The 24,483-nt window shown below is 42.9% G+C and overlaps 1 protein-coding gene across 1 annotated transcript in view; it reads right to left on the bottom strand.

Moving 5' to 3' along the window:
• Positions 1–24,483, bottom strand: part of LOC124037753 (glypican-1-like) — a 63,901-nt gene that overhangs the window by 6,771 nt on the left and 32,647 nt on the right. Inside the window, exons 2-7 of the mRNA XM_046352766.1 lie at positions 9,511–9,669; positions 5,174–5,568; positions 1,925–2,090; positions 1,534–1,664; positions 1,268–1,408; positions 809–942 (exon numbers count right to left, since the gene is read on the bottom strand). Coding sequence (XP_046208722.1) covers positions 809–942; positions 1,268–1,408; positions 1,534–1,664; positions 1,925–2,090; positions 5,174–5,568; positions 9,511–9,669 — 1,126 coding nt within the window. The remainder of the gene's footprint in view (positions 1–808; positions 943–1,267; positions 1,409–1,533; positions 1,665–1,924; positions 2,091–5,173; positions 5,569–9,510; positions 9,670–24,483) is intronic.

Here is a 24,483-nt window from a genome sequence, read left to right as displayed (position 1 = left end):
CTAAAATAAATAATGGATTTATTGTGATGGTGTAGGCTATATTACATGGATTTATTAGACATAGACCAAAATGTAGATGTTCCAAAGATCTGCATCAGTGGCTTGTAGGCTGTGCGTGGAAGCCAGGAGATGCTAAATGTGTTTATGTTAATTAACAGTCAGTTACCGTGAGACTGGCAGTTATTTGCTTGACAATCACCAGATGAGAACATTTCATGACCGCCACAGCCCTAACTACATGCATTACTAATGGTCCCATTGCCTTGGAGTTGCAGTTTTATGACATGGCCTGTCACATATTTCAATATCTCAGCATCACACACACACGCACATACACTTTTATATCAGCATCCAATGCTGCTTTAACGCTAACACAAACACGCCCATGAACCCACAAGTACATACATTTTTTATGACACAGTCATTATTCAGCGTAAACGGTCCTCCATAAATCAAAATGCCCCATCTCAATCCAATAAGGAAGGAGTTGTGGCTCTGCAGAAGGGGAGGTAAACTGCTCAATCATCTATTTAGTTCACAGGGTCTTGGGGATTCACTCTAGCCAGAGAGAGCGTTGCATGACAAATAGGCAGTGCTGTGTCTATAGCTCTGTGAATGGTTAGAATGTTCATCCTCATTCTAAAGGGCATCTCAGGGTTCCACTTCCAACACAGTACAGATGTTCTCAGACATTTGAAGCGGGATAGTACACCATGGGATGGTATGCTACATTATTCCTGTTGACAATGTGTCAGTAACAGTCTGTCTCTGCCAGACAGCTAAACTACAGGACAGGTGCTCATCATACCTGGCCTTGGTCATGCCATTCCAGCACTTGTCATCACTAGCTGCTCCTGCTGCCACTTTACTACTGCACAAAGCAGCTGGCAGCTGGACCCAGTACTGCTGCATCTCCCGCAGCTTACTGGACACATCAGATATCTAGGAGAGAAATGACAAACTAGTCAACACAAAACACGCATGTACACACACACACAGAGTGAGTGAGTGAGTGAGTGAGTGAGTGAGTGAGTGAGTGAGTGAGTGAGTGAGTGAGAGTGAGTGAGAGAGAGAGTGAGTGAGTGAGTGAGTGAGAGAGAGAGTGAGAGAGTGAGAGAGAGAGAGAGAGAGAGAGAGAGAGAGAGAGAGAGAGAGAGAGAGAGAGAGAGAGAGAGAGAGAGAGAGAGAGAGAGAGAGAGATTCTTGGTCTACTGGGTACATTAGACTCAACAGAGAGGATGTCATGCAGTTTTAATGACACACACACCTGCATCTCCAGCCGGACCCCTGCGGTGGGGCTGGGTTTGTACTCCATTACGGTGCTGGCGTGGTTAACTCTCTTCTTTCTCTCCTCAGACCCTGAACTTTGTGTGCCTGCCACCTTGGGGGTCCCACAGGCCTGTAACACCTACCACCAAACACACAGTAAAACACACACCTTTAGACATACACATCTGAGACTCAAACACATGTAAAATAGCATAGAGCGTGGGAGTAAAGGTTTAGTCAGCGTTTGTGGCTGGTTGAACGGACCTTGGTGGTGAAGACCTCTGTGTTCTCCTGCATGTAGAGGATGGCATCTGAGATACGGAGGGGGATGGAGTAGATGACCGCGTCCACACTGGGGTCAGAACTGAAACTAGATGCCACCTGCAGCATGGTGTCTGGACAAACAGAGACAGGATATTAACAAGGGGAAAGACTGAGTGTGTGCTTATATTTGCAGTGTGTGTGTGTGTGTGTGTGTGTGTGTGTGTGTGTGTGTGTGTGTGTGTGTGTGTGTGTGTGTGTGTGTGTGTGTGTGTGTGTGTGTGTGTGTGTGTGTGTGTGTGTGTGTGTGTGTGTGTGTGTGTGTTCGCACGTGTGTGTATGTGTGCGTACGTGTCCGTGTCCGTGCAGTCGGGCGGACATGTGTGTCTCTCACCGATGAGGTTCTGCCACTCGGTGTCGAGGTCGGCCTGGTTGGCGAGGCATCCCTTCATGACGTTTCTGCAGTAGTTGGCACATGGCTTGACTGAGGCCAGGCCTCGACAGTGAGGACAGTACACCAGCTTCATCATGGCACGGGTACACTCTGGGCTGAGAGGTACCTGGAGGAAAAAGACCAATCATCATCATCGTCATCAATGAGCTTTGCATCTTTTCAATTTTGACTTCAACTGTGAGGAGTTATGAGTAATACGGCGAGTTGGAATGTGTAAAAGAACTGCTATTCTGAATTCTATTTTCACTCAGGCATGATGACTGGCGCCTGTGTAGAGTAGAGTGTTGTTCCTTGCTACTTCTTAGGTCTCTATATGTATCAAGTGAACTGTGCATAGCTGTGCTCCAGCGATAGGGGCCGTTACACTTGTCAGTGCGAAGACCGATGAAAAGCCCAGTAAAGCTCACTTAGAGACATCTTTCCTCCCCTGATGTACTGACTGGTTCCCTCCAGAACTGCCATTTTGTACACAGGTCTCTGAATGCGTACACCATCTCCAATACAGAGACAGAAGTTCACCCTCATTGCATTTGTGGTTATAATATGTATTATAATCTTGATTATCATGTATTGATTATGATTAAGAGTATTGTGTGATATGGAAGGGCAACACTACCATGCAGCTAACACATGACCGTGGTTAGATAGTGGATAAAGAGGTGGATATGTCGGTCTATGTTGTGTAGATGTTTGTGGTCAGAAGAGTCAGCCATCATTTCCAAAGACAATCACGCATTCAGAGGAAGACCCATGTCATTTTCCCAGATTGCAGTTTCAAATTTAGCTCCTTAATGTGGATGTCTAGAGTTTGACACCATTAAGAACTTTACAAGCAAACTGATCAGATAACAAGATTAAAGAGGCATCATTACAACCGGTCCTTGTATTGCCAGACTTCACAGGGACACATCAACAGGGTTTAATGTAAACAGACAGCTGGCTTCCTAGCACGTCCGACAGTCACCGATTGATTGTGACATCCCAGTGTGAGATCTCCTACAGTGTGCCATAACAGGAGGGGGAGTGGAGCAGAGCAGAGGCCAGTTATTGGTGGCTGCTAAATTAAGATCAATGAAGGGACAGATGCCCATGATGCCTCACTGCCACCATCACTGGCAGTAATGACAATAATCAACCATAGCTCAAAGGAATTCTTCCATCTGCACGCTCTCCTCTCTCTCTCTCTCTCTCTCTCTCTCTCTCTCTCTCTCTCTCTCTCTCTCTCTCTCTCTCTCTCTCTCTCTCTCTCAGATTCTTTCTCTCTCTCTCAGATTCTCTCTCTCTCTCTCTCTCAGTTTCTCTCTCTCTCTCTCTCTCTCTCTCTCTCTCTCTCTCTCTCTCTCTCTCTCTCTCTCTCTCTCTCTCTCTCTCTCTCTCTCTCTCTCTCTCTCAGATTCTCTCTCTCAGATTCTCTCTCTCAGATCCTTTCACTCAGATCCTCTCACTTTACTCAAACTCTCTCTCCCTCTCTCTCATACATGCACGCTCATGGATCTCTCTATACCTCCTCCTCTATATCTCCCTGTGTTCTATTTAAAGGTGGTAAAGCTTGTGGTACCATGTACTGGAAACCCAGTCTGTATTTAAATGGGCCAGACTCTGGCCTCTTTGTGCCAACATAAAGAGTGGTTTGAAATGGTGGTTATTTTTAGCAAGAAGGGAGTGAGAATCCACTGGATTCCTGCAAGTGGCTATTGGCCTATGTGGTGTTTGTGTAAACAGCTTGTGTATGTTCGATGTGTAACGCACAAATACACATCATTCCACTTTTTAAAAAGCACAACAGATTACACATTAGACATGACATTCGAGACTTAAAGTACTTTCATAGTAATGTAAGATTCACATGAACTTAAAACCTTAATGTTTTTCAAAGGCTCCTTCCTCTCTCCAAGAGTGTGCCAGGAATCACCTTTTGAAACTCTTTATACCACCAAGAGCATAAAAAATGGCATACATCCACTGCTGAGACAGAGAAGCGTCCCACTGTTACCCTACTTAAAGCCATGTTTGAAGAGAAAAAGTAGAATGGCCAAGTATTCAGCAAGTAGACAGTGGATGTAGGAACAGGGACAGGAAGGCCAGACCTCTCTGTAATTCACTTATGATGGGGAACAGATGTTAAGCTAGCCTAGCTACATTATTAATCTGCCCCTCAGACAAATAAAATCATATTTTATTTTTCACATGCTTTGTAAACAACAGGTATAGACTAACAGTGAAATGCTTACTTAGGGGTCCTTTTCCAACAATGCAGAGTTAAAGCTCAAGATTTTTAATTTAATTTTTTACAAAATAGTAGTACGAGGAATAAATATGCAGTGAATAACGAATAACAATATGGAATAAAAATAAAATGGCCAAATATATATATATATTTATATATATATTTATATATTTATTCCATATATATATATATATATATATATATATATATATATATATATATAGGGAATAGAAAAGAGGAATGTCCGCAACTCCAGTATGCTCCCATGGTGATTTAATGAGACGCACAATAAACACAAAGTTTTGATCCGAGTTGGATCTTAGTCGTTCTTTTGTCCTGCAGCTGATAAGTTCAATGTGCATATTTATCTCTATTTTCCCCCATTTATATAAGGAGTACCAGTACCGAATCTATGTACAGGGGTACGAGGTAATTGAGGTAGCTGAGCTGTAGTCAATGAACAGCATTCTTACATAGGTATTAATTTTGTCCTGGTGGGTGAGGGCAGTGTGGAGTGCAATAGAGATTGCCTCCTCTGTGGATGAGTTGGGGCTGTATGCAAATTGGAGTGGGTCCAGAGTCTCTGGGATGATAGTGTTGATATGAGCCATGACCAGCCTTTCAAAGCATTTCATGGCTATAGAAGAGAGTGCTACAGGCAATGCACAGCCTTTTACACACCCTTACTGAGACACGCCCCTACTGAGACACGCCCCTAGTCTCATAGGGACTTTACTTTTTTGTGACACATTTACACAAGATACTACCTCATAAAAATCCCAATTTGAACTGGTTGAGAGGGTTTCAGTGTGTGCTGTAGGATGTGAGTAATGTGTGTGTATGGTGGTTAATGGTTAACAGTGTGGCAGATGTGAAGTGGTAATCTCAGGTATAAAAAGCACAGCCATGTTTATCAGAGGCAACAGCACGTGAAACAGCACAGGTCTCTACAACAACAGTACCTGGGAGACTTTGCGGACCACCTCTCCACTGACGGTCAGTCCCTGGACGAATGACCGCGCCGCCACCAAGGCCCGAGTGACCTTGGACTTGAGGTCGCGGGGAACATCCCCAAAGGGCCGCAGGGTCTCCGTCTGCTTGGCCACACACTCCAGGTAGTCATCAGTGAGAGTGTACTGTGGCAGGGCGGAGGCCTTGAACAGGCGCTCCAGCAGCCGTGCCCAGAAGTCGTTGAGCGTCTCCTCCAGGTTGACAGCGGAGCCGCGGTAGTAGCGACGCAGGTCAGTGTACAGGTCCTGGAACACAGGGGCGTTCTTGGAGTAGAGGGAGCTCAGTTTGACCAGGAAGGACTCCTGGAGGGAGCGCTCTGAGCTATTCAGGAGGTCTGTGAAGTATGCTGAGGAGAGAGGAGAGAGGGACGAGGAGTCAAATACTGGACTAGTCAGTTGTATTTATAGGACAGGAGCAGCACCTATCAATGCCTTTGCCAGACCACAAACAGGGCCTAGGGAGCGTAGAGTGGGATAAATGTATTTTCTTGAGGAACTTGAGGCAACCGACCAATCAAACACGGAAGAGATTATGAAAGAGACAGGCCTCAAAAGCTTTTTGGTCTAGTCTACAAAAGGGTGATTAGGCTCATTCACACGCATGGTCACCTGTGCCTGGCTGGAGATGCAGGTGTGTGTTTCATTAAAACTGCAGGACATCCTCTCTGTTGAGTCTAATGTGACCAGTAGACCAAGACCAAAAATCAATCTCTCCCTCTCTGACACACACACACACACACCTGGATTTTCTCCAGCTTCCAGCCATAACAACATTAGATCCATCACCACCTGTCTGTCAAGAGAAATAGCACTTACTGGCCTTCGGCACCTGTCAGTCTACTGTACAGTATATTAGAGATTCAAAGCACTACCCACTGGGCACGCACTGGTTGAATCAACGTTGTTTCCACATCATTTCAATTCAATTACATTGAAGCAACATGGAATAGACTTTGAATTGATGTCTGTGCCCAGAGGGTAAGGTCTTGGTGCTACGTAAAACATTGAAATAAATGGGAGTGTGGAAATGAGCAGATTGATTTGGCCCATCATTATGACCAGGGCATAAGAGACATAATATAAATATGCACAGTATCAGTCAAACGTTTGGACACACCGACTCAGTCAAAGATTTTTCTTTATTTTTTACTATTTTCTACATTGTAGAATAATAGTGAAGACATCAAAACTATGAAATAATACATATGGAATCATGTAGTAAAGTGTTAAACAAATCAAAATACATTTTAGACTTTTCAAAGTAGCCTCCCTTTGCCTTGAATGACAGCTTTGCACACTCTTGGCATTCTGTCAACCAGCTTCATGAGGTAGTCACCTGGAATGCATTTCAATTACCAGGTGTGCCTGGTTAAAAGTTAATTTGTGGAATTTCTTTCCTTCTTAATGCGTTTGAGCCAATCAGTTGTGTTGTGACAAGGTATGGGTGGTATACAGAAGATATCCCTATTTGGTAAAACCCCAAGTCCATATTATGGCAAGAGCAGCTCAAATAAGCAAAGAGAATCAACTTTCCATCATTACTTTAAGACATGAAGGTCAGTCAATACAGAAAATGTCAAGAACTTTGAAAGTTTCTTCAAGTGCAGTCGCAAAAACCATCAAGTGCTATGATGAAACTGGCTCTCATGAGGACTGCCCCAGGAAAGGAAGACCCAGAGTTACCTCATCTGCAGAGGATACGTTCATTGGAGTTACCAGCCTCAGGAATTGCAGCCCAAATACATGCTTCACAGAGTTCAAGTAAAAGACACATCTCAACATCAACTGTTCAGAGGAGACTACGTGAATCAGGCATTCATGGTTGAATTGCTGCAAAAAAACGAATTTTTTAGATAGGTAAATGTATCTAGCCAGCTATCTTGTAGTAACTTGTAGTAATCGTGGAAGTAATCATGGTCGAATATCGACCGGGCACAAAGGGCACGTGCCCAGGGGCCCTGACCTCCAGGGGGCACCCATTGATTTTGTTTGTCACTCTTACTCAGATATCATATAAACTTGGCTTAAGTTAGGGCAAAATGTGTAGAATTGCAGGAAATTCGCTTGAGAACGGCAAAAGTGTCTCTCCACCCCATGGCATAATATGTAGAATAGCAGCAAACTTGTTTTAAAACTGCAACATTTTCTCTGAGCCCCATGACAAAATGGGTAGAATTACAGGAAATTTACTCAAAAAATGTTTCCTCTCCGCCTTCAAAAGGGGGGCCACTAAATTGTTTTGCCCGCAAGGTTTTGCTTGAGGCCTCCAAAAGACTAGGGCCCTGATTGTGACATACAAGGAGGAGTGCTCTAGCTTCCCTGACAAATGAGCTATAGACACTGTGAGAACCTGTGAATTTATCTGTAGAACTGTAGAGCACTTTTTCAGCTGCAGTTCAGTTCACAGCACTGTGCGGGTACACGCTTAGAAAAAAGTGTTCCAAAAGGGTTATTCGGCTGTCCCCATAGGAGAACCCTTTTTTGGTTCCAGGTAGAACCCTTTTAGGTTTCATGTAGAACCCTCTGTGGAAAGGGTTCTACATGGAAACCAAATGGGGTTCTACCTGGAACCAAAAAGGGTTCTTTGGCTGTCCCCATAGGAAAACCCTTTGAAGAACCCTTCTTGGTTCCAGGTAGAACTATTTTGGTTCCCTTCAAGGTTCTAGATAGCACATTTTTTCAAAGAGAGAGAGGAGAAGAGAAAAACAAACAACCCAACCAACAAGGGACAATGTCATTGCCCCATATTCCTCCTTATTGAGCCTTGTAATGAAGCAGCATATATTGAGAGTTACAGTGTCAGTGAGAAATGTAATACATCTCTGTATCCTCCCATTCTGCTGACACACTGACTGGGCTGCTGCTGCTGCCTGATGCTGGTGCTGACCCCCATAGAAAGAGGGTTAAGATGGGCAGACTGCCTCTGACTCTCCCTCTAATCTGAGGTTTGCATGCTGGAGGAGAGGGGAGGGCCTGGGTGGGGCCTGGGAGTGTTGCTGCTGCTGTGGAGAAGCAATAAAAACCTTCATTTAGTTGAGCGAGTCCAGGGCCCACGCCCGACAACCCTGAACACAACCAGATGGCCATGTAGCTCTTACCGTCACTGCTCTCCGCGTCCTTCTGTTCCTTCTGTTTCTACTGCTCCTACTGCTCCTACTCCTGTACTCTACTGCTGATCCGACACAGCTGCAGTCATATCAAATGGGCTTGAAACATCACCTGCACACTTCAATTTCCTCCTCTCTCTACAGTTGCTTCATGTAGCTATAGCTCTCTTGCTCATTCCTCTTTGATGCATTGCTTCATCCTCATCAACATTTGACTTTCCGATGTCTCTATGGTTGTAACCTCCTGATGTTGAGGGGGATGAAAAAGGGTTGTGGGTTTTGGGGTGAGGGAGCTGTACTTTATGCAGGTGGACTAGCTCTATACTGTTCTGCCAGCCCAGCCCCTGTGTGTGTGATAGTGTCCTTGTTGTTGTGTGGCCCAAACCTTCCTCCTGTTGCTAGGCTAACTCTGCCACATCAGTCACACTTCTTTCATCTTGCTCAGTAAATCAGAGCAGCCCAGCAGTCCAGAAAGTGCAGAAAGCAGGAGAAAAGGGAACTGTAACTCCCCATCTGACACACACTCATACCACCATACCCTCTCCTCTTTCCTTCTTTTAAAAATTATTTCATATCTCCATTAGCATTGCCAGCATCCCAGCCTGTGGCAGTGGATTGGAGGAGGAGAGACGGAGGGAGGGCTCCCTGCACCCCCCATCCCCACCAACCTGTCAGACGGTGTCTGCTAGGTTCCATGACTCATTACCACAACCAATCATAACTCACTTTCCCAGCCACCCACAATGTCCTCTACTGCTCTCTGTCTATGCCACTCTGATGTCAGCTAGGGCCCATCAAAGCAGGAAATATGACTCCATGCCATCATCTCCAGTTCCTGTTCTAATCTTATGTTAATCAGATGGATGGAGGTCCAGATTACCCTGTGGGGGATTTATTTCCCTGAGCAAACAACCGTGTTTCAGGCGTTATCAGCTGCTGTCATCGGGGCACCATATCCTTTGGGCCCCATTGGTCAGGTCTATATTGATTAATTTATAAATAGAGTTTATCAGTGATGTGTTAAAGATTGCAGTCTTTAAAATTCTCAGAACAAGTCAAGGACATCATCAAGGGCATCCGGTTCTTGAACTCAAAGATCGCAAGCAAATAAGTGTGTGTGTGCGAGCGTGTTTGTATTGTCAGTATAGAGGAGTGTATGCGTTCTGGGAGGCTGCTACTCACTGTCGAAGCTCCTGTACTGTGCATTGAGAGAGGCCTGTAGCGAGCGTCCAGCCTCTCTGACCAGGCTCTCAAACTCCCTGCGACTCAGGTTGGACAGGGTCTCCTCCATGGCACTGGTACAGCAGGTATACCCCTGGGGACAGATCCGAAGGTGCTCACCTACACAGACGCAAGACAGAGGAGAGGACATGTTTAGGGTTTTATCCACAGTGCATACAAACTATATTCCCATACATGTATTTTGTTCTGTCTGTATTTTATTCATACAGCAAAACAGCACAACTGTGATGGGCATTGTATCTGATTAACTGAAAATGGTCCATAATGGATTGCTATTGGTCTCTGTAACTTGTGGAGTAATCAATCTCTTAAGGATCTAAAAATAGCTGTGCAGGCTCCTCTGCTTCCCTAGAACCCACAGTAAAAAGAAAGAGAGAGGATGATATCTCATTGTTACCACCAATTCATTACACTGACCTACATGCCATCACATGGCCTCGGGCCCTCAGGACCCCAAGGTGGAGGAGGCTATGGTTATCATATATCACCTCTCCCCCTCTCTCTGACTGTCTCTGAGCAACACATCAGACCAGTGTCTTTCAGACTACAGCCAGAGAAGAGCTTAACCAGAGAGAATAGAGATGAGCTCAGTCATAGAACAAAGATATTGATTATGTTAAAGGACACAGTGGGATCAACTCAAAGAGCATGGAGGTGCACAGCTGAAAACTACACTGGAGAATGGGCCATTCCAAAAACTCATATTTAAAAACAACCGGATGACATATACAGGTAACTGCCAAAAACACTTGTGTAAATGAGGGATACAAAGTGTATTGAAAGCAGATGCTTCCACAAAGATGTGGTTTCTGAGTTAATTAAGCAATTAACATCCCACCATGCTTAGGGTCATGTATAAAAATGCTGGGCAGACCATTATTTTGGTTACCATGGCTATGCCCCATGACATGACAATGCCCCCATCCACAGGGCACGAGTGATCATTGAATGGTTTGATAAGAATGAAAACAATGTAATGCCATAGCCATATGCCATAGCCGTCTCAGTCACCAGATCCCTGCCGAATTGAACACTTATGGGAGATTCTGGAGCGGCGCCTGAGACAACGTTCTCCACCACCATCAACTAAACACCAAATCATGGAATTTCTAGTGAAAGAATGGTGTCACATCCCTCCAATAGAGTTCCAGACACTTGTAAAAATCTATGCCAAGGTGCATTGAAGCTGTGCTCGCTCGTCGTGGACTAACGCCCTACTAAGACACTTTATGTTGGTGTTACCTTTATTTTGGCAGTGACTAATAGAAGAATGGCGCCGGAGGGGATGGATGCCGTCCAAATCAATTGTGTTATTTTGTGTGTTTTTTTGCATTGTTTTGTACATACCGTTGATGCTACCGTCTCTTATGAACGAGAAGAGATTCTTGGTATCTGAGAAGTGATTACTCACCTCGAACTGGACAAAGATTTTTTCTTTAATGAGTCTGACACGAAGAACATAATGTTGTTTCCTGGACAAGGCCCTAATCCCTGTTATTCACATGAAGAAAATAAGGAAATAAAGTAGACACAGATCAGGGTGCCTTGTGAGAATTCGATGGTGACCCGCCTCCACCATCTGTTCTATTGGCCAATGTGCAATCACTGGAGAATAAACTGAATGAACTCCGTTTGAGACTATCCTACATACCAACGGGACATTAAAAACTGTAATATGTGGCTGAACAACGACAGATGATATACAGTTGGCTGGGTTTTCCGTGCATCGACAGGAGAGAACAATTACGTCCGGTAAGACAAGGGGTGGGGGTGTGTGTCTCTTTGTCAATAACAGCTGGTGCGCAATGTCTAATATTAAGGTAGTCTCGAGGTATTGCACGCCTGAGGTGGAGTACCTCATGATAAGCTGTAGACCACACCATCTACCAAGGGAGTTTTCATCTATATTTTTCGTTGCCATCTATTTACCACCACAAACCGACGCTGGCACTAAGACCGCACTCAACCAGCTGTATAAGGCCATAAGCAAACAAGAAAATGCTCATCCAAAAGCTTCGCTCCTGGTGGCCGAGGACTTTAATGCAGGCAAACTTGAATCTGTTTTATCTCATTTATACCAGCATATCAAATATACATACAGAGGGAAAAAAAACTCTAGACCACCTTAACACCACACACAGAGATGCTTACAAGCAACAACCTAAGCAGGAAGTGACTCGCTCAGTACGGAAGTGGTCAGATGATGCGGATGCTACTCTACAGGACTGTTTAGCTAGCATAGACTGGAATATGTTCTGGGATTCATCCAATGGCATTGAGGAGTATACCACCTCAGTCACTGCCTTCATCAATAAGTGCATCGACAAAGTCGTCTCTACAGTGACTGTACACACTAGAGGTCAACCAATTAATCAGCATGGTTGATTAATTAGGGCCGATTTCAAGTTTTCATAACAATCGGTAATCTGCATTTTTGGACGCCGATTATGGCTGATTACATTGCAATCCGTGAGGAGACTGCGTAGCAGGCTAACCACCTGTTACACGAGTGCAGCATCAAAAGGACAGTGTGGCTGCAAGGAGCCAAGGTAAGTTGCTAGCTAGCATTAAACTTATCTCATAAAAAACTATCAATCTTAACATAATCACTAGTTAACTACACATGGTTGATGATATTACTAGTCTAACTAGCTTGTTCTGCATTGCTTATAATCAATGTGGCGCCTGTTAATTTATCATCGATTCACAGCCTACTTCAACTTCGCCAAACGGGTGATGATTTAACAAAAGCGCATTTGAGGAAAGATCACAATCGTTGCACCAATGTACCAAACTATAAACATCAAAGCCTTTCTTAAATTAAATACACAAGTATATATTTTTAAACCTGCATATTTAGTTAAAATAAATTAATGTTAGCAAGCAATATTAACTAGGGAAATTGTGTCACTTCTCCAGCGTTTAGTGCAAGCAGAGTCAGGGTATATGCAGCAGTTTGGGCGGCCTGGTGCACAGTGCTGTTTACGACTTCAAGCCTATCAACTCCCGAGACTAGGCTGGCAATACTATAGTGCCTATAAGAACATCCGATAGTCAAAGGTATATGAAAGACAAATGGTATAGAGAGAAATAGTCCTATAATTCCTATAATAACTACAACCTAAAACTTCTTCTCATGTTTAAAGGAACCACCAGCTTTCATAAGTTCTCATGTTCTGAGCAGGGCTTGCAAACTTCTACGGGCTACAAAGAGAAAACCAGCCACGAGCAGCCCAGTGACGCAAGCTTACCAGATGGGCTAAATGCAGGTAGCCTAGTGGTTAGAGCGTTGGGCTAGTAACCGAAAGGATGCTGGATCGAATCCTTGACCTGACAAGGTAAAAATCGTTCTGCCCCTGAGTGAGGCAGTTAACCCACTGTTCCCCTGGTGCTGAAGATGTGGATGTTGATTGTGGCAGCCCCCCTTCACCTCTCTGATTCAGAGGGGTTGGGTTAAATACAGTAGCCACATTTCAGTTGAATGCATTCAGTGGTACAACTGACTAGGCGTCTCCCTTATGCTCATCATGCCAGAAACCCTAGCAGATCCACAGATGACGCCATCTCAATCATACTCCACACTGCCCTTTCCCACTTGGACAAAAGGAACACCTATGTGAGAATGCTGTTCAATGACTACAGTTCAGCGTTCAACACCATAGCACCCACAAAGCTCATCAATAAGCTATGTATCCTGAGACTGACCACCTAACTCTGCAACTGGATCCTGGACTTCCTGACGGGCCACCCCTAGGTGGTGAGGGTAGGGAACAACACATCTGCCACACTGATCCTCAACACGGGGGGCCACTCAGGGGTGTGTGCTTAGTCCCGTCCTGTACTCTCTGTTCACCCATGACTGCATGGCAAGCATGACTCCAACACCATCATCATTAAGTTTGCGGATGACACAACAGTGGCAGGCCTGATCACCGACAACGATGAGACATCCTATAGGGAAGAGGTCAGAGACCTGGCAGTGTGGTGCCAGGACAACAACCTCTCCCTCAACGTGACCAAGACAAAGGAGATGATCGTGGTCTACAGGACAAGGAGGGCCGAACACGCCCCAATTCACATCGACGAGGCTGTAGTAGAGCATGTCGAGAGTTTCAAGTTCCTTGGTATCCACATCACTAACAAACTATCATGGTAAAAGACACCAAGAAAGTCGTGAAGAGGACACGACAAAGCCTTTTCCCCTTAGGAGACTGAAAAGAAAGGCATGGGTCCCCAGATCCTCAAAAGGTTTTACAGCTGCACCACCGAGAGAATCCCAATAGGTTGCATCACCGGCTGGTATGGCATCAGACCAAGGGTAGTGCGTACGACCCAGTACATCACTGGGGCCAACCAGGACCTATATACTAGACAGTGTCAGAGGAAGGCCCAAAGAATTGTCAAAGAACCCAGTCACCCAAGTCATACACTGTTCTCTCTGCTACCACACGGCAAGCGGTACCAGACCGCCAAGTTTAGGTCCAAAAAGCTCCTTAACATTGTTGGTTAAGGACTTGTAAGTAACTTCAAGGTAAAATCTACACCTGTAGTTTTTGGTGCATGTGACAAATACATTTGATTTGATACCTGCATATACAGTACTGTGCCTTCAGAAAGTATTCACACCACTTGACTTTTTCCTCACTTTGTTGTGTTACAGCCTGAAACTTTCAACTTGATTAAATTTGTTTGGTCACTGGCCTACACACAATAACACAAAATGTCAGCATTTTTTATAAATGAATAAAAAATGAAAATCTGAAATGACTTGAGTATTCAACCCCTTTGTTATGGCAAACCTAAATGAGTTCAGGAATAAAAAGGTGCTTTAACAAGTCGCATAATACAGTACGTTGCATAGACTCACTCGTTGTGCAATAAATCAAATCAAATCAAATAGTGTTTAGCATGATTTTTAAATGACTACCTCATCACTATACCCCACACATAACATTATCTGTAAGGTCCATCAGAGCAGTGAATTTCAAACACAGATTCAACCACAAAGACCAGGAGAGGTTTTCCAATGCTGAGCAAAGAAGGGCACCGATTTGTAGATGGATAAAACATCTAAAAAGCAGACAATGAATATCCCTTTGTGCATGGTGAAGTTATTAATTACACTTTGGATGGTGTACCAATACACCCTGTCACTACGAAAATAGAGCTGTCTTTACTAACTCAGTTGTCGGAGAGGAAGGAAACCGCTCAGGAATTTCACCATGAGGCCAATGGTGACTTTAGAACAATTACAGAATTGAATAGCTGCGATAGGAGAAAAGTGAGGATGGATTAACAAAATTGTAGTTACTTCACAATACTAACCTAGTTGACAGAGTGAAAAGACGGAATAATAAAAATATTCCAAAAGATGCATCCTGTTTGCAACAAGGCACAAAAGTAATACTGCAAAATATGTGGCAAAGTAATTTCATTTTTGTCTTGAATACAAAGTATTATGTTTGGGGCAAATCCAATACAACACATTACTGAGTACCACTCTCCATATTTTCATGCATAGTGGTGGCTGCATCATGTTACGGGTATGGTTGTAATCATTAAGGCATGGAGAGTTTTTCAGGATAAAAACATTTATGGAATGTTGCTAAGTACAGGCAAAATCCTAGAGGAAAACATGGTTCAATCTGCTTTCCACTAGACACTGGGAGATGAATTCACCTTCCAGCAGGACAATAACCTGAAACACAAGACCAAATCTACACTGGAGTTGTTTACGAAGAAGTCAGTGAATATTACTGAGTGACCAGGTTACATTTGTGACTTAAATCTGCTTGAAAATCTATGGCAAAACTTGAAAATAGTTGTCTAGCAATGATCAACAACCAAACCATTTTGAAAAGAATAATGGGCAAATATTGTTTAATCCAACTGTAAGACTCACAGCTGTAATTGCTACCAAAGGTGATTCTAACATGTATTGTCTCAGGGGTGAGAATACTTCTGTAAAATGAGATATTCTGTATTTCATTTTCAATACATTTGCAAACATTTCTAAAAACATGTTTTCACTTTGTCATTATGGGGTATTGTGTGTAGATGGGTGAGGAAAAAAATTATGTAACACAATGTGGAATAAGTCAAGGGGTGTGAAAACTTTCTGAAGCGACTGGAAAAGACATCCCAGCTAGCACATAACGTTCTGAGAACCATATGTTTCTTGGAGCTTGGTGAGAGCGTGGTTGTCCTATGGTTATTTTGCATACCACCTTCCCACAACTTTATGGGAATGGTGCAGGATAGTGTGCTGGCTTTGGATCATTCTCAGCACATTAAAGGAACTTCACAAAAAAAATTTGGTATTTCAATACTTTAACATAATATTTCCTAAAAGTTCAAACATGGTTATACTTCATTTCAATTTTGGTAATGTTCTAGGAGTGCTGCTGAGAATGTTCTCAAATAGTTCAGAGGATATTCAGAAACAACGTTCTTCCGTGGGAATTTCAGTATTTCAGCGTAACATTTCCTACAGATTTCTTCATGGTTCTATTTTAAGTAATGTTCTCAAATTGTCCCAAGAACGTTAAGAAAACGTTCCATAAAAACCACACGAAAACTTTAGTAACATTCAGAGAATGTTCTAAGAATGTTATTTAAAAAGATATACATTCCATTCTCAGCATCAACAAAACGTTCTCTATCCTCTATCTTGTTAAGTCCGGAAAAGTAAGCCGCTCTGGATGAGAGCGTCTGCTAAATTACATTTCAAACAGTTTTTTAAGTGTGTTCAGGTGTGTCGGCCGCGCCCACTAATTGGCCACATCTTATTTTAATCAGAGTGATTGTTTCCTTTGAAATGCGTTCTGCTTGAATAGACCTAAATGAACAGCTTTGTATGGGTATAAAAAATCAACATGGCATGCTAGCTCCATCCTGGTGATGCAGTGGACATATTCCAGGGATAGAAAACAGAACAGCATAGGTTTGAATCTCACTGACTCCGTGCCACAATAAAAAAAGAAACGTGTTTGCATGACTAATGCCTAAGCAATTACATTTCCATGTGTCCTATCTGTGCTTGGAGTTCAAACCAGTTAACCCAAACTAAGATTTGACATTTCGCAAACAGGTTCCTTGTTAAAGCCCTTCCCTCGGCCTGGCCCTGGATGTCTTTCCAGGGAACTGGAGAAGAGATGTTATCGCACCCATGCATGTTTAATGACTCTTGAATACAGCAGGTGGGAAAAGTTCAGAGAAGTTTCTATTAACTTATTTATTTCCTCACTTCTATCTTAAAAATCCAGAGAAAGAACATAGATATCTGCCTACCAGGAAGCTCACTAATTGTGTGGTAGTCAGGCAGTAGTTCGTCTGTTTTCCTTTGGTGTTGTAAACAGCATGTGGTACAGTATTATGACATTGTCATGAGGAGTATTGCAAACCTTTATATCACATCAAACAACTTTGAGAGGACATGGAAAGGGATGATTGATCCTGATCGTGATCACGCTGTATAGAGATGAGAAGGGTAGCACTCAATGAACTTGACAGCCATTTTTATTGTGCATTTTCCTATTGTGTATAATTAAAAAAATATGTTTAGCTCTATTTAACTAGGCAAGTATAAACTCCTTCCTCCTGAAGGTCTCTTTTATTCTCTTTCTTTTAGTTATGTCTTTACTTTGAAGCAGCGCTTAGCTTCTGAAGCGAGACTTCAAACAGGTTGTGATGAGGTGATTTGATATGCGGAGCAAAGTGTGAACCAGTAAAAACTCAACGGAGGGATTCTAGTAGAGATCCTATTGCGTGTCTTACTCGTAGGCCTAGAATATTACGGAGCTGAATTGGCTAAAATCTCATTAAACAGCTCATCTTGTGGCCTGTTCATGAGCATGCGTCCATTTTAGTCAGAGAGCAGGGGGAAGATGTGTGGCATGCATTTCAATTACTGTTGACAGTGAACAACGAAAGACAACATTGATAATCTGTCATGTGCACCCACATTCATACAAGCCAGGAACACAGGAGACACACGCTTGAGCACCCACACACACCCACATATCTCCCTCTCCAATCCACAGACATGCAAAAACAAACACACAGAATTATAAATAGCGAGTCATCATCAGTATGCAGATAGGACCACATCTTCCATTGGACCAGTAAGACAACAAGGTTCCTGAGACTTAGGCCTACATTATGTAGATCCCTTACAACGGTATATACTGTATGAAACATTTGCAACTCCATATTGAGATGCTCTAGACCTACAGTATCTACACTCTGTAATATCTGCCTCCTAAGTGGCGCAGCAGTCCAAGGCACTGAATCACAGCGCTTGAAGTGTCACTACAGCCCTGGGTTCGATGCCAGGCTGTGTCAGAGCCTGCCATGACCGTGAGACCCATGAGGCGGTGCACAATTGGCCCAGCATCATCCGGGTTAGGGGGAGGTTTGGCGGGCTGGGATTTCCTTGTCCCATTGTGCTCTAGCGACTCCTTGTGGAGGGCCGGGCACCTGGAAGCTGACCTCGGTCGCCAGCTGTGCGGCTAGCATCGGGGTTAACCAAGTAGTGTGTCAAGAAGCAGTGCGGCTTGGCAGGGTCTTGTTTCGGAGGACGCATGCTCTCGACCTTTGCCTCTCCCGAGTCTGTACGGGAGTTGCAGCGATGGGGCAAGACTGTAACTACCAATTGGATATCATGAAAAGGGGGTAAAAAGTACAAAATAATATATATATTTTTTATATAAAAAATATCTGTGATAGGCATGATTGAAAATGGGCAGCTACATCCTTGCTATAGTGGCTGGTTGGCTATATCCTATCCATATCCTGTTGGTGTTCGTCCCTGCAACTGACAAGACAGACAGACAGACAGACGGACAGACGGACAGACGGACAGACGGACAGACGGACAGACGGACAGACGGACAGACGGACAGACGGACAGACGGACAGACGGACAGACGGACAGACGGACAAACGGACAGACAGACAGACAGACAGACAGACAGACAGACAGACAGACAGACAGACAGACAGAGAGCCCTGGTCTGGTCTGTCTCTGGCTGGCTGGCTGTGTGAGGAGGGAGCAGGTGCAGGGAGAAAGTCTAGCCCACTTACAGCATTTATTCAAGAGGCGGATTACTGCGGAGGGAGATGAGGGGTGGCCAACCTCGCTCCCGTGTCACGCTAATCGAATCAAAGTCATAGCACTGCCAGCCACAGTCAAAGGCACAACCCACACATTTAATACAGACTAATACAATATGCAAGACTTCCACAGAAAATGTAGCTAGCAAATCTAGATTGGACAGCCGTTGAAAGAAAATGTTGACATTGACTATTTATCCATGAACCTGCACTCTCCATCCCATTTATATCTATGGCTGTCACTTCTGCAACCAGAAATTCATCTGGACAGACAATTGTGACCAGCCTACACTCTATCTAGAACCTAAAATGGTTCTTTGGCTGTCCACATACAGTAGGATAACCCTTTAAAGAACCCTTTTTGGTTCCAGGTAGAATCCTTTTGGGATCCATGTAAAACCTTTTCCTCAGAGGGTTCTACATGGAACCCAAAGTAGTTTTACCTGGAACCAAAAAGGGTTCTACAAGGAAGCAAAAATGGTTCTCCTATGGGGACAGCTGAAGAACCCTTTTTTACAAGAGTGTACAAATGTCTCTCTGTGCAAAAGAGATTGAAAAGAAAACCACGTCAGATGCTTGGAAGGGGCAATTAAAGGCTTGCAAAGACTTTCATAATGTAACTTTTAAAACTTAATGGAAACTTTGGTTTAAGCAACAAAACCATCCAAAGAGGAATTGCCATTCCACTTTAATATATTTAATTGTTTTTGGTTTAACCACTGATCTGTGGATGGAGAAAAGACATTTCCACCTCAGACATAGAGGTTGTTGTCTCTAGACTGAAGTATGTTTACTACAGTAAAGGGACATTACAGCGTTGCTTAGTCATGGAAACTGTGTATCCTGCATGAGCCATAAAATTAATGAACTCACAGTGACAAACACATACAGTTGAAGTCGGAAGTTTACATACACCTTAGCCAAATACATTTAAACTCAGTTTTTCACAATTCCTGACATTTAATCCTAGTAGAAATTCCCTGTCTTAGGTCAGTTAGGATCACTACTTCATTTTACGAATGTGAAATGTCAGAATAATAGTAGAGAGAATGATTTACTTCAGCTTTTATTTCTGTCATCACATTCCCAGTGTTTACATACACTGGGAAGTTTACATACACTCAATTAGTGTTTGGTAGCATTGCCTTTAAATTGTTTAACTTGGGTCAAATGTTTCGGGTAGCCTTCCACAAGCTTTCCACAATAAGTTGGGTGGATTTTGGCCCATTCCTCCAGACAGAGCTGGTGTAACTGAATCAGGTGTGTAGGCCTCCTTGCTTGCACACGCTTTTTCAGTTCTGGCCACATATTTTTTAGAGGATTGAGGTCAGGGCTTTGTGATGGCCACTCCAATACCTTGACTTTGTTGTCCTTAAGCCATTTTGCCACAACTTTGGAAGTATGCTTGGAGTCATTGTCCATTTGGAAGACCCGTTTGCGACCAAGCTGTAACTTCCTGACTGATGTCTTGAGATGTTGCCTCAATATATCCACAGAATTGTCCTGCCTCATGATGCCATCGATTTTGTGAAGTGCACCAGTCCTTCCTGCAGCAAAGCACCCCAACAACATGATGCTGCCACCCCCGTGCTTCACGGTTGGGATGGTGTTCTTCGGCTTGCAAGCCTCCCCCTTTTTCCTCCAAACATAAAGATGGTCATTATGGCTAAACAGTTCTATTTTGTTTCATCAGACCAGAGGACATTTCTCCAAAAGGTACGATCTTTGTTCCCATGTGCAGTTGCTAACTGTAGTCTGTTTTTTTATGGCGGTTTTGGAGCAGTGGCTTCTTCCTTGCTGAGCAGCCTTTCAGGTTATGTTGATATAGGACTCGTTTTACTGTGGATATAGATACTTTTGTACCTGTTTCCTCCAGCATCTTCACAAGGTCCTTTGCCATTGTTCTGGGATTTATTTGCACTTTTTGCACCAAAGTACGTTCATCTCTCGGAGACAGAATGCATCTCCCTCTTGAGCATTATGATGGCTGTGTGGTCCCATGGTGTTTATACTTGCGTACTATTGTTTGTACAGATGAACGTAGTACCTTTAGGTGTTTGGAAATTTCTCCAAAGGATGAACCAGACTTGTGGAGGTCAACAATTTTTTTTCTGAGGTCTTGGCTGATTTCTTTTGATTTTCCCATGATGTCAAGCAAAGAGGCACTGAGTTTGAAGGTAGGCCTTGAAATACATTCCCAGGTATACCTCCTTTAATAATGGAAAATATATGTATATATCAATTTATCACTAGCCACTTTATATTACTCATCTCATATGTATATACTGTACGCTATACCATCTAATGCATCTTGCCATCTTGATGTAATTAAATGTATCACTAGCCACTTTAAACAATGCCACTTTATATAATGTTCTCATACCCTACATTACTCATCTCATATCTATATTACTCATCTCATATGTATATACTGTACGCTATACCATCTAATGCATCTTGCCATCTTGATGTAATTAAATGTATCACTAGCCACTTTAAACAATGTCACTTTATATAATGTTCTCATACCCTACATTACTCATCTCATATCTATATTACTCATCTCATATGTATATACTGTACGCTATACCATCTAATGCATCTTGCCATCTTGATGTAATTAAATGTATCACTAGCCACTTTAAACAATGCCACTTTATATAATGTTCTCATACCCTACATTACTCATCTCATATCTATATACTGTACACTACATACCATCTACTGCATCTTGCCTCTTGATGTAATGTATCACTAGCCACTTTAAACAATGCCACTTCATGTAATGTTTTCATACCCTACATTACTCATCTCATATGTATATACTGTACTCTATAACATCTACTGCATATTGCCTATCCCGTTCGGCCATCACTCATTTATATATTTTTATGTACATATTCTTATTCATTCCTTTACACTTGTGTGTATAAGGTAGTTGTTGTGAAATTGTTATGTTATATTACTTGTTAGATATTACTGCATGGTCGGAACTAGAAGCACAGGCATTTCACTACACTTGCATTAACATCTGCTAACCATCTGCTGTGTATGTGACAAATACATTTGATTTGATTTGATTCAAATAATGTTAATTAGCCTATCAGAAGCTTCTAAAGCCATGACATCATTTTATGGAATTTTCCAAGCTGTTTAAAGGCACAGTATGTAAACTTCTGACCCGTCGGAATTATGATACAGTGCATTATAAGTGAAATAATCTGTCTGTAAACAATTGTTGGAAAAATTGTGTCATGCACAAGGTAGATGTCCTAACCGACTTGCCAAAACTAAAGTTTGTTAACAAGAAATTTGTCATTAGATCATTTATTTTGGTATTGTCCATATGTAGCTCGTTTTGGTCACAGGTCCAGGAATGGCTGAAGAATTGCAACATTTGCGTAGAACTAACGCTGCAGATAGCAATACTGGGTGATTTGAAAAGCCACAGTCAATCAATCAATAATATAATAATTATTTTAGCAAAAATGTTTATTTTTAATTTACAATCTGTAGAAGCTATGAGAATAGAAAGGTTCAGTACTTTTGTGAAGCATCACAGCACAGTTGAGAAATATATGGCAAATAGAAATTCAAAATGGATGATGTTGAGAGATAGATGGGAGGGGTTGAAAGGAGCTGAAGGGTGGGACTAATGACAAGATAACCAATGTAAAACATACGGGGTCTGTAAAATGTATATAGGTTCAGATATTTTGTGGAATAGCACAGTTTCAAATAGAAATCAAACTGGATGGACATCAGAAATAGAGGAAGGACTAAAAACAAACTAAATATAACTATTGTAAAGTAGATTGTGTCTGTAAAATGTGTATAAGATGTATAAACTGAAGGTAGAAACCTAAGTGTTTATTAATTTACTCCAATTGGGGGGAGGGTGATAGGGTTTGCGGGGAATAATAAAGGTATATTCTTAAGAAAGTATGTATGTCTATATAGGTATGTGTATGTATATATGTGTATATGTATGCATACGTGTATGTATATGGATATATATATATATTTACCCAAAAAATATATGAGGGATTGGAAATTATGCAGACAATTACATTGATGGAAGCAACAATCTTTCCACAATGTTAAGCTGATCCACCCCTTAAAAAAAATTGTGGAGTGGTTGAAAAACGAGTTTTAATGACTCCAACCTAAGTGTATGTAAACTTCCGACTTCAACTGTATATCTACAGGTCCGTCAAGGGTGGATCACATTCTTGTATGGGCTGTTTGTTCCATATGGATGCAGTGGATTAACTCTGGCATATTACAATGAACACAATCATATTGGCTTCTCTGAACACTCATTCTGTAGCAGAGATAATGAATGATACTCAATCACTCCGCATCTGTCTCGGGCTGCTCCTTCTCGTCCTATCCACATACCAATGTACTGTGTCTATATTCTTTCAGTTTACCTCTGCTTTCTCTGTTGTCCACCATCTTTCTTTCCATATATTGCCATCTGTGCACAGTAATGTAAAAGGCATTTACATGACAGCGGATCCAGTTTACAATCCTGCACCTACTATCCATTCAATTAACATTATTCACAAGACCAAAATGGAAAGTGTAAAATCCATCTCAGAATAGTGGAGCTAGATCCATATACCCCGTAGCCTGGCTGACTCATGTGGTGCACAGCGAGGGAGATCTGTGACACCGGTCTGGACAGGAGTCTGTTGTTTGTGCAATATTCCTGCTAAACTTGGCTCGAGCTTTGATTTGTTCTCTCAAACATTTGATTTCCTGGGGGGTTGAGACCTCTCATTGTTTGGATTTGAAAATCCAACAGTTGTATTGGAAGGGGGCGGTGCTCACGGGCTGTGTGTGGCTGTTCATGTGGGTGTTTCAGTGAGAAAGACACAAGGAGGAAAAATCTGTAAAAAAAAAAGCACAGTCCCCTTCATTATCAACACTTCGTGCCTAGATCAGACTGAATTCGACATCCAGACAGAAGTCAGGAAGACTTGCAGTTTGGTGTCAGCCAGACTATATAGCCTACACCGGTACATGCATCTCATTCAACAGCCCACACATAGAAATGACATTGGATCTAACACAGCAATAATTATTCAATTTAAAAAACGTAATTTTCCAATCCATCTGATGGAACTCTTCTGATATCATTTCAATGAGATTGTTGAGCACGTATATCTGGGATGTGGGCCAGTGTTTAAACATGACAACCCCGCTCTACCTCCCCTCCCCTCCCCTCCCCTCCCTCCCCTCCCCTCCCCTCCCCTCCCCTCCCCTCCCCTCCCCTCCCCTCCCCTCCCCTCCCTTCCACCTTACAGTCACACCACCACTCCAATTACTCCCTGCCTACAATTTAATATGGGAAGGACATGGGAGTCATTTCTAAACGCTTTATCATTTTACGGGCACCTTGGCTCTGGGAAGGGCCATTGAGTGACGGTGTGTCCATTTTTGGAAAGTGTGATAACACCACCGGGGCGCTGTGTCCGATGGTGGAGAGGAACGTGACAGATGGGGTGCAGAGGAGGTGATGGGGGGACACCGCTCCTCAACCAGGTGTTGACAGGGTAGACGCTGGGGCCGACTCAGTGAAAGGTCACCAGACGACTCCAGTCATCTGTATACAGAGAAAGGCTGAGCCATCACCTGACATTAGACACCTCCTCCATCTCTTTTCTCAGCCATGTGCACAGTGCACAGAGACATATAGATGCGCGCTCACGCAGACATACAACCAGACACACACACACACACACAGGAGGTTTACACACAACGCCCGTAGGCCAGCACCCAACAGTTAGAGAA

Source organism: Oncorhynchus gorbuscha, linkage group LG06, assembly GCF_021184085.1.
Source record: "Oncorhynchus gorbuscha isolate QuinsamMale2020 ecotype Even-year linkage group LG06, OgorEven_v1.0, whole genome shotgun sequence".
In the NCBI taxonomy this organism is placed as follows: domain Eukaryota; kingdom Metazoa; phylum Chordata; class Actinopteri; order Salmoniformes; family Salmonidae; genus Oncorhynchus; species Oncorhynchus gorbuscha.
This window is presented reverse-complemented; position numbering and strand designations above follow the sequence as displayed.